Source organism: Rhynchophorus ferrugineus, unplaced genomic scaffold (assembly GCF_030347505.1).
Source record: "Rhynchophorus ferrugineus isolate W39M unplaced genomic scaffold, kcgeb_rfMv2 rfM10, whole genome shotgun sequence".
In the NCBI taxonomy this organism is placed as follows: domain Eukaryota; kingdom Metazoa; phylum Arthropoda; class Insecta; order Coleoptera; family Curculionidae; genus Rhynchophorus; species Rhynchophorus ferrugineus.
The window spans coordinates 32,882,538-32,894,689 of NW_027472589.1; the positions used below are offsets into that span (position 1 = coordinate 32,882,538).

General features: G+C 31.8%; 1 protein-coding gene across 1 annotated transcript in view; it reads left to right on the top strand.

Annotated features, from left to right (window-relative positions):
* LOC143203415 (uncharacterized) overlaps positions 1-12,152 on the top strand; it is a 31,690-nt gene continuing 19,538 nt past the window's right edge. Inside the window, exon 1 of the mRNA XM_076415534.1 lies at positions 1-190. Within this exon, the coding sequence (XP_076271649.1) occupies positions 164-190 (27 nt within the window). The 5' untranslated portion in view covers positions 1-163. The remainder of the gene's footprint in view (positions 191-12,152) is intronic.

The following is a 12,152-nucleotide window of genomic DNA, read 5'->3' on the forward strand; positions in this document are numbered from 1 at the left end:
TAGTCACATGCGAGACGTCAAAACGAGCGGTTTAGCGTCTGTTCGTCGCCATTGTCAGATGGCGCAACACGATCGAAGCTTTTCCTCAGTACTGTCTGTTGTGCCCGCTAATTGGATTTTTACCCGAATGAATCTGCGGGGAAGCCTTGGATTTTAGATCACGATGCCCCTAAGTACCGTATGCGTCAGCGTAAGTCGCTTTGTTTTTGTTTGTTTGTTTGGGCGAATTACGAATAGAAAGTGAACGAAATAACTCGAATTCATTCCGCTTAAGAAAGAGGTGTTGTTTTTATGTACGGCAACAGATCGGTTCAGTTTTTAAGAGAAGGATTTCGGCTCGAAGGTCGCGGTTTTTTGTCCGCACGTAATCCATTCCTGCGGCTTTGGTTCGCTTCGCGACTCTTCAGTATTCTTTTGATAACTTGACGCCCTTTCCTAGATTTTAATAGCGGGTTTTATATCGTCGTCCTGGAATAATCCCAACAGAAAAGACGGTGCGTTTTTCTATGTAGAAACTGAAATTAATATTTACATTTTAAGAAGGTTGTATACGAGTCTTTTTATATTAATAAAAATATAAGTTTTATTATTTCGTTTCTCGGTCTGGGTTATAAATGTTTTGTGTATTTTTGTCATATTTATTTTGGATTATATTACAATTATGATGTATGAGAACGTAAACTTTTTACTTGGTTTATCATACTTTTGATAATATAACAATTTTGATGACATGAAAATATAATATGGGGTCTGTGTCTCATTTTTTATCATTTTGTAGAATTTTGTCTGTTCTTTACTCTTAAATAATTGTAGATTCAAATTATGGGGATATAATAACAATTATACAATCATTAAATATTAAGTTATATAATTAAGTGTATTTTCAAAAATGAGTGGTTTTCTGGCTGTCATATAAATTATAAATTCTAAGAAGCCTAAGTTCAACATATATTTTCCGTTCTTATATCCAAGAGAAGATGTTTTCGAAGTAAACCAATGGATCAAACACTTTGGCCCTTTTTTATATATAGCCGTGATGATAATTCGATTTTTGTCATTTTCATATTTTAGTTTTCATTTCCATTCAAATAATTTTAAATTAATGATAATTATAGAAATTATACAGAATTTTGTGTTGAATCAAATTGAAGTTATACAAAGAAAATTGTAGTTTACATGAGTGGAATTTATTAAGAATTTTCGTTCATCCTAAAATACTTTGAGACTTTTATCTTTATTTGAGAGATAACATTTTCCATATAGTACTTTAGTGTTTACTGGTCTCTAACTGTTTTAACGTTAATGTTCTCTAGTTAATCTAAAACATCAGGTATATAGTATAGGCCCTTTTCTGATTTTATCTTCTTAGTCTCCAGTATCTTCACTATACTTTTGAATTGTTTTAGCAGTAAAATACTAATTATCACAAGGATTATCACAAGTTAATTAACGTTGCAATATCAATAATCCATTCAGAGATATTCATAGATTCATTCATATTATTGCATTTTGATGGCTTTATATTAATGCAATTATTATACAACACTTTTATTACGTGTTAACAAATCTTTGTGGGGATTTTGTTGCAAGTCTATAGGTTTGACGCACTAGGACTCTGCACATTTTTCCACTATCAGATATGTCGGTTTTGTGATTCACAATCTTAAACAAACAAATAATGCTGTTTTTATGTATATTTGTTGTTTATGAATGTACAGTCAGTTTATCGACATAAGATTGTGTGATTGTGTCTTTTGAAATGATTCGTCATTCTTTCAATTGAAATATATTTCTTTATATATTATTACTGGAGTGGTAAACTTAATTCTTTTAACAATAAAGTTGTTGCTAATGGTTACGTATTTATTTATGCTATATATTAAAATGTTGTCATTAGAGTTCAATCAAGTTAGAAAGTTCAAGGCGTTAGAAACGAATTTATATAAGGAGAATAATTCAAATTAACTAATAATCTGTGTTTCATCGCTACATTTCATTTTAAACACCTTTTCTCTCGACCACACCTTTTTTAAGCATGTGAGTCCCATAGATCGTTATTATTCTAACATATAAATTATAAATTTCCTATTGTTCTGTTACATATAAAATTTTTAATATGCTATAATGTTTAAACCATATATACTTTATTATTTATATTAATAAAGTTTATATCATGTTAGTCCAGTTTATTGTAACGTATCTGATCGATTATTAAAAGTTTTAGTTCTATTCGATATTATTTGTGTACATTCGGTTTATTTTGTCACTGAATCTGTTATTTAAGTAACTCAAGAAGCTTAATCTCCTTTTCCTAAGTTTGTTTATCGGGTTGCCATCATGCAGCAGTTGGGTTCCTTCTTGTTCCTTGCAACTAATGATTTCTTTGTGTGTATTACTAATGCTTCCCAGTGGATTACTCTGGAACCTCTGTGTTGAATTAAAATATTAGTCAGTTTAATATACATCAGATATGTTATACACCTTTGTTCGAGTTATTTTTAGGTATATTTATGTTTATTCATAGTTATTTTATTACTGTGCAAGTGGATTACATCGCTTGTTTGCTAAATTCGTTGGAGTATCATCATTTACTGTAACCATGTGTGTAGTTTAATTGAATGTTCTTTATGGGTTCTACTTATCGCTAAGATAGCAATATAATATGCAGTATAGCTATATTATGACTATGATGTTATATGTGATATATACGGTCCTTAGATCAGGAATTAGTTTTAGAAGCGTTACGCGTGATTTGTGTGAAAATATTCGCCTCAAGAGGCCAGCATTATAGATCGAAACTTTGTTTTTTTTTTCATCACAATAACACAACTTCATGCAACATTGATACGCCTTCGATTTTTCTCATGTTGGTCATAAAGTGCAAAGAAATATCTTTGAGGGCATCATTTCGAGTCAATGAATTGAAAAAGATTTTAAAAGTCTAATCCAGTGACTGGAATAAACACTGGTAAACGCACTAACGTTGTTCTTTGATAAACGCTTTGAGAAAAAAAATATATCGATTTATTTCATGTTTTTCAACACTAATCAATCATATATGTGGTATTTTTATCGATAGCCTTTTGTCGCTTTTCTGGTAAAACCATATTTATCCGTATTAAAAAAACTGAACAAAGTGATTTTCATAAACCTCTTTGGGGCCGCTCCAAAAAGCAGTTTTGCTTTTAATTTATTTTATTATTTTTATATTTATTTTAATGATATTTCCGAAGTGTAACTGTGCCATCAGTGAAGGGATATTTTTCAAGGGGAAGTCTTTATTGAATATTTAATAGTAAAAGAAATCACATGTTATAACATCCGTTTTTCAGTTTGTGAATTCAACATAAAGCAATATACACATTTATGTTATTTATGATTTCTATTTCTAACATTTATATCCCAAGGTCAACAGATCGCATAGTTTACATAGTTTCATATTCTGCTCTATTAATCCTATTTGAAATGTCTAGTATTTTTAAATGATTTTTAATATTCATTAAATATACATTCATTTAATATACATTAATTAATATATCGTTATGTTCAAGGGTTTAATTGTTCAAGTATCAGAAATGTCATTGTTTTTCGATATTTTTCATGTTCTTGTTATTCAATTTATGTCATACAGTTTTGATATTTGTTATTGAATCAAAATGAATTCCAATTCAACTATAACAAACTTTAATGTAAAAATAATAATTAATAGTTGCTATCAATCGTCTAACAATCTAACAGTCTTATTATCGCTACCTTCTAATTGGTAAGTTTAACATTAAACATATTTGAATATCTAATATTAAAAACTACAGGTGAATATTAAGTATTACATTATCTTTAAATAATTGGTAAATAATAACACTTAATCGCTTGTTAAATAATGTTATTAATGTTATATTCAAGGTTGATGTAAAATATTTGTTCTATTCGAATAATTCTGAGTGTTTATTGAGGGAATTTTAAATACAGTTAACATTTGTTTTTTTTTAATAATTTTTCGATGTATGTGCAATTTATTCTGATATGTGAAAAGAAGTGATTAAGTCCAAATTAGACAGAACTAGTCAGATATTTAGTCAGATATAACAGTATAGTCTATAATATCAAATAGGTCGTTTGTAACTGTCAAAATGTTTATAGAATTTTGAAAACGCTCTGAAACCCCATTAGGGTGTTTAATGTCCAAGGATGTATTAATCTACGCATAGTTATAGTTACTACCTAAGTGCCTTTAAGTAAATCAATAACCAGTCATTATTGAAACTATTGTACTCATTAATTTATTTGTGTTATCATGTCAAATTTTAATATAGAAATGCCATTTTATAGTTAGATTGATATATCACAATTCTGAAAAACAAAAAGCAAGCCTCGTGTATAATTGTATTTCTGTGTTTACCTTGGCATGTATTTGGACAGATGCCTTACAAGAACACAGGAATGTCGATATGTCATATTACGTCGTTCGTAATGAGCTTGCAGAGTTTGTGTTTTTAATCGAATGACGAATAATCTGGTTTTCATTTAACTGTCTAATTCAGATTATGCAATGATTGATGAAGCATTTTTCCCACAACATTTATCTTTTAGTTAAGACTCTAAAAGCAGCATTTATAACTAAATAGTCATAGTTGAATGTACTTTTTATATTATTTCTTCGTCTTTATTCCCTCTTTTAGCCGAATATTTATACATCAGATCATTAAGTTTATTTTTATGTGGTATAAACAAGTAAAATAAGTACAGTGTGTTATCAAGAATCAGTGGAGCATCATTGTTATCGAAAACTTAGTGTCAAAAGTCATGTCGCCTGTAAGAATGTCATATTAATTCGTCCAGGATTTTTTGGCAGATCATCGACCTTTAGAAGAACGTTTTGGATTATCCTATATAATTCTCAGGAATATGTAAAGGTATAAATCTGACCTGAATTTTCTCTGGATGCCAGTAAATTGTTCTTAAATTATTCTACTTTAAAAAAGTTTATATAGATCTACCTAGAATTAAGAGTAATAATTAAGTTATTTAAATATTACAGTTTGAAGTACGGAAAAACATTGGCGTAAGAACAGCCACGATAGGCGTAAAAGGATGTCTTTTATGTTGAATACGTAGTACGTCGAAGGAATTGGAGCATGAAACGTTGATAATTCTATTTCTAACAATATAATTTCTATTTTATCACCTCAGATATGTCAGCAGAATACATTGAATGAAAATGTACATTGGATGTTTGCAACACTTTAAGTACCAATGGAAAGAGATAACCAACGTTAATCAATTAAATCAAGGCTTAGTATTTTATTTCAATCGAGTTCTGGATTTACCTTGCAAGAACACTTAATCAGGATACTGCTCAACCCTCGCACTATTTACTTTTCATGTTGTAATTATTTTTTATTATTATTTTATTATTAACAACTCTGTTTTTTTTAAGATGCTAATATATGGCAAATAACTACATATGAAAATGAAAATATCAATTGACTTTTAAGTAGTTCTTTATGGAATGAGTCACGTTTAATTGAAATATTATTTAATACCAGTAGCGTTTGTTGGTTATTATATATAACAAAAATGCAATAATTGTAGCAATTATCCTAACCAGTCGAAGTCGACAGTCGAAAAAAAAAACAGCATCAAATCGGCAACTTGGGTACGATTACAACAGGTCGATAGTAAAATCCGTCGATTCTAGTCCAAGGTTGGGTGAAAATGTTATGTAACCAGCAGCGTGTTCGATCGAGTGGTTCCAAGAAGGAGCGACTCGGACCGGGATTACATCGTTCGGCTGGTTCTGGTCCATCTTTGGTCATGTGGTTTGTTATTGAATCGAAAAAACAATATTTTATGTTTTGTTTTCGTACTGTTAAACATTTTCTTGATTTTTGTTTGTGTTATTAGCAGATATTACTATGAATTTCATTTTAAAAGCTGTAAGAAATAGATTGTTGTGAATAGTTCTTATGAATGGCAATGGGAAATATTGAAAAATTGTGTTCTAAATTATTACTAAACACTATGTTTCAGACGAAGCTTATTTTTATCCTAAAGCTTGCGTAAATAAACATGATTTATTTGATCGTCGGATTTCGTGTTTGACTGTCGCATTGATTGTTCTGAAAAAGTGACTGACTTTGTGGCGATTTAGATATAAGAACGCATTTTGGTTACAACAACGTGGGTTACCATTTAGTATCTATCTAATTGTGTAATCATTTTACTAAAAATGACCTACTTTCCTAAATTGATTAAATAGCATTTTGTGAAGACGATAGAAATTGCAATTTTGAGGAACTAAAATAGAAAATTAATAAGGTTAATAAACAAAAAAAGTAAAAATTGAATTTATAACTTGCGAAGCACTATGTTGGGACGGATGTGAAGCCTGCCCACTTTGCTCACAATGCAATAAAACCAACAAGTCTTCCTCTTCTTAAATTTCATTACAACATTTTTCTCTGACTCTGAAATCATCTCTGATTTTGGTGGACTAAACAATCGTAATGAATATCACTTGGCTTCGTTTTAGTTCCACTTAGTCTACGTATAAAATATCCATTCATTCCATTATAAAAAAGCGGTTGTTATTTCATTAAATTATTGGATAAGGTTCTTTTTGTGTTGTTAATGAAGATGATACTACGTCTATTGTCGGTAGTCTTTTTAAAATAACTATTAGTGTCAAAATTATGTTGTTTTTAGTTCATTGCTGCTTTTTATTGATATTGGTTTGTGTAAAATATGTTGTAGTTTAGCTATAGTTTATATTTAAACTACTTGAGATTTTTTGGTGGTATAAAAACTTCCTTACTGTAGATCAGTAACTGTTTGTTAATAAAAAAATAGCAAGGAATTGATACAACTTGCTTGGGATTTGATGATTATAAAATCTAACACATTAAGATTAATTTTTTCACCCTAACTCATTATCAGAAATTAAGAAAAAAATTTCTCTTGAATGTCATTTTTATTGGATTTTTAACAAATAATATGTATATTTTCACCATCAATACTAGCAAGATACCTGGTTAATATACTATGTACATATTAAATTGAACTTTATACATGCTATAACTCACATTTATCTAAATAAAATAACCTCGTTTGAACAAACGTGTGTTTTCTCGTTGTAATTCAAATATCCAGAACATTTCCGTACATGGAAAACTGTGCGGTTCATCTAGAAAAAAAAAACAATCCAATTAAAAGGTTTCCAGCTAATTTCCAGACGTCCTTGGGTTTTTCCAGGCTTGTCGCTGACCGTGTCATATTAGTGAGAAAGGTGTCGTTAATAGGTTGACGCAAATGAGCACATTACGACGCCATGAATAGTCCAACGATTCGAAACAGTTATTTCACGGAAAGCGATGTTTGAGGTTCGATATTAATACAGTTGACAACATTGGCATTGATGTGGATAAATAAATTGATCAACATTTTACATGGATCATTACAGAATCTATCTATTAATGAATCTATTTTGGGATGAATAATAACGATAACGAACACTCTTCAATAATATATTGTTATTTATCTCTTCCGGATTATCTTATTATTTGGGTCCTTTTTTATTTTTTATCTGCATATTTCATTTAATTTTGCAAATATTTAACCTTTTTCTGTTAATAATGGATTCAGAAAAAGTAGTGGAATAGCGTGGGTGTCAGCTCTTTTATTTAGGTATGTACAGTAATACCTGTTTTACAACATAATTATCACATTTGTTACCAAAATTTTTACACGTATGGCTATTACATTACTATAACATGTATAAAACATTTATGATTATATGTTGGCCGTCGACAAAATCAATTTTTTATTATTATTTAATTATTACATTGTTACTAATCCTTTCCGTCTAACCTACAATTTGTCTTTATGCTAACTTAAATCTAGGTATATAACTAGGAGGACCCATCGGCCCTATCTCAGTCTGGTGAAATAATGTTTATACATGTAACTGCAGTCTTTTTTATTTAATGCACCTTACTACACAAGATCGGATGGTTTAATTCTTTTGAGTTTGTTTCCTGCTCTGATGGTTTCCAAGAGTCATGGGAGTTTTTCCTCATGCCCCTTTGCAATTCTCTTGATTTTTTGACTGACTGTGGGTATCTGACTATGGTATCTGATTGAAGGTCTCGATGTAGGTAGTTTAGTCCTGTAGTATTTGGGTGCCCCCACAATAGTTCTCAGGACTTTGTTATGATAAATTTCTATTTTTTTTTATTTTACTCTTTGCAGAACATCCCCATAATTGAACTCCGTATGTCCATATGGGTTTCAGTATTTGCTTATATAATAGCAATTTGTTATGAACTGATAATTGTGATTTTCTTCCAGTTAGCCAATACATTTTATTATATTTCAATTCCAGTTCCTTTCTTTTCTTCTTTATATATTCCTTCCAGCGAAGTTTTGCATCAAGATTCATTCCGAGATATTTAGCGTTGTTGCTGATTGAGTAGGTGAGCTGCACATGCACATGTTTACTTTCGTTCAGTTTTATTTTCCAAGCTTGTGTTCAGTTATTTATATTGTCACTTGCCTGTTATAATTTTCGTGTGGCTTCTTCACTATTGTCTCCGACAGCTATAATCGCAGTATCATCAGCAAATGTAGCCGTCGTAATATTCTCCATTTGTGGTATATCACAAGTGTAGAGTAGATAAAGCATTGGCCACAGTACACTTCCTTGTGGTACACCTACTTTAGCTTCTTTTATTGTAGAGTAAGCTTCTTCTTGTTTAATTCTAAACATTCTGGCTGTAATGTACGATTTTAGTAGTTTGGCAGTAACATTTTCTGTAGTTTATGAGCAAGGCCTTCATGTCAAACCTTATTGAAGGCTGGTGATACATCTAAAAATATAGCTCAGCATACTTTTTGACTTTCGTAGGCTTTTCCAATAATATCTGTTATTCTGTGGACCTGTTCAATTGTTGAATGTTTGTTAATAAACCCAAACTGGTGTGGCATGTATATATACCACACCATGTATATGTAATAATGTGTAAGATATATAAATATGAGCAAATACAATACTAACAGATAGAAATTTGCTCCTTTTAAAGTGTATCAATTTGTAGAAAACAATGCAATATAAAGAATATCATTGAAAATATATGTGCGGTGAATAAAAATTACTGCTACATTGTTTTACCTTCCTTATTTATTATTTTATTTAAAAGAAGACACTGCTAGTTGTTTTTAATCGTCACAACGATAGATGAAGGCAAACATATATAATGATTATATAGAGAAATATCTAGACTGTACGGTGGATACTGCAAAATTGAACTTGAATAATGATTTTCGACAAGAATAATAATAGATAAATTAATTTATCAACAAGTTATAAGAATAATACATGTCGAATATTGTTCATATTTTTTTTACGATATGGTTTCTAATAAAAATCAATTGGAAATAATAAATTATAAGTCTCGATTTAAATACTATTTATATTTCTTTAGGGTAAATGATGTGGCTCGGTGAATGGAGGTAAATCGAAATGAAACAGTGGTGTTTACATGATGTGACCGTTATTTATTGACAATATAAAAAATGAGAAAAATACAAAGATAGAAAAGGATGGCAGCGGAGTTACCTGTTGACGAGGCTTGGGCAGTCGATGGTGGCACGTCTTAACCGAACGAGGGTTGAGCACTGAATGACCGAAATACCCTTCAATAATATCCCAGATAAACGTCTCGGGGTTGCCGCCAGCTATTCGATGTCGGGTTCCAATTGGCACCCCGCCCGTGTTCAACATCTGGGATTATATTTCTGGGTATTTTGTAGACCGTTATTCCACGATGTAAAATTCGACATGCCTCAATTCGCTACAATACTCCCCTGCCAGAATTTTACATAAAATTACTTCAACAAAAATACAAAAATGTTTGCAAAAAATATCAAATACAAAAAAAAACATATACCAAAAAAAAATGTGCTGTGTAAACTGGGCTTTGAAAAAATATGATAGTTCGAAACGGTTGTGATCTGGTACGGCTGTTGATATCTTCCGGTCCTACAGATACCGTTGCATCATCGTCGCTTTGGCACTTGAATGTGGTCCATCGACGACGTTGAAAACAAGCTATTCTTCAGACAGGGCTCCCGTAATCGACGCTGTGGGAGGATCGACTGTTCGACGACGTGGTAGCTTATTTTCTTCGACGACGAGACGTTAGCAATTCTGGTACTTCGGCGAAGACATGACGAGTCTACGGTGACTGCAATCGGTACCTAGCTTCTGGAGCTGCTCTGTGACTAATCCGTAGTCACATACGTTAGGTTAATTCATAAAAAACAAATAACGACGGTATCCGACCGAAGCTGCCCAAAGCCTTTTAAATCAAAATATCTGCCATTATGACGGAGACGGCGAGCGAAGGAAGACATTATGATTTAAACATAGCGCCGAAAGAAATGTTTAGCCGAGACGCTGATGATTAAATAGTGACGTAAAAATATTCCAAAAGATTGTGAAATAAAATTTTGACAAAAAAAAATTTTAAAAAATGAATTGGAAATAATGAAATTAATCGGAATAAAATGAAAATGAATCTAGAAGGTAAAATTGAAAAGGAATTGAATTAAAAATATTTAAAATTTTGAAACAAAAAAAATATAACGGCCACGTAAAATACACCATTTTCTACGTACCCTCCATTCACGAGTCCAAACCCAATTTTGCGAAAAATCACGTCGGGGTCACCACTTTAGGGTAAAATGATGTGGCTCGGTGAATGGAGGTAAATCGAAATGAAACAGTGGTGTTTACATTATGTGACCGTTATTTATTGGCAATATAAAAAATGTGAAAATACCAAATAATAAAACGGATGGCAGCGGAGTTACCTGTTGACGAGGCTTGGGCAGTCGATGGTGGCACGTCTTAACCGAACGAGGGTTGAGCACTGAATGACCGAAATACCCTTCAATAATATCCCAGATAAACGTCTCGGGATTGCCGCCAGCTATTCGGTGTCGGGTTCCAATTGGCACCCCGCCCGTGTTCAACATCTGGGATTATATTTCTGGGTATTTTGTAGACCGTTATTCCACGATGTAAAATTCGACATGCCTCAATTCGCTACATTTCTAAGTGTATTTTAGGTCTTTTTCCCAGAATGTGTGTCATAAAACAGAGGTTTTGTATATAATAAATATAACTATAAAATAGTATAGGTTTCGTTTGTTAAACTAGACATAAAACAGTAAATACAAACAGGTAAATTATCATATTTTTATTTTCTCTTATTTCTTTATTTTCTCTCTTTCTTTAATTAGTTTTGCGTTCTAATCTCGAAAGTTTTCGAGAAGCTATACATCAAGAAGCTAAACTATATAACGAAAAAAGAAAAAATATTCCAGAATATCAGTTTGGGTTTCGCAGTAAGCATGGGACTATAGAACAAGTGCATAGACTTGTAAACCAAATAAACGCTGACCTAAATGCCAAAAGATATTGTTCGGCTGCTTTCCTAGACATATCTCAGGCTTTTGACAAAGTATGGCATACGGGCTTGCAGGTTAAACTAAAGAAACTTCTCCTTCATCCGGACGATCAGTTACTAAAATTGTATCTCACTGATAGACATTTTATTGTAAATCAAGGCGATAAACATACCGAATTAAATCCTATATATTCAGGAGTTCCGCAAGATAGTGTACTGGGTCCAGTACTGTATCTTCTGTATACGGACGATCTGCCCACCATAAAAATAACTACTGTGACAATATACGCAGACGACACAGCAATCTTAGCACCCCATGAAAATCCAGTCACAGCATCAATAAACCTACAAACCCACCTGGATCAAATACAATTATGGTTGAAGACATGGCGCATTAAAGTCAATGAAACAAAATCCACGCATGTAACGTTTACCCTGTGCAGAAAAACATGTCCACCAGTGAATATCAATCATCCTCAACTCCCCTAAGCAGAGCATGTTAAATATCTTGGTATGCATTTAGATCGACGCCTAACCTGGAAGAAGCACATACTTTATTAACGAAAACAACTTCGACTGAAATTATATCAAATGTATTGGCTCATCGGACGCAAATCCAAGTTATCATTAGATAACAAGGTGTTGCTGTATGAGTTTATACTCAAGCCTATTTGGTCATATGGA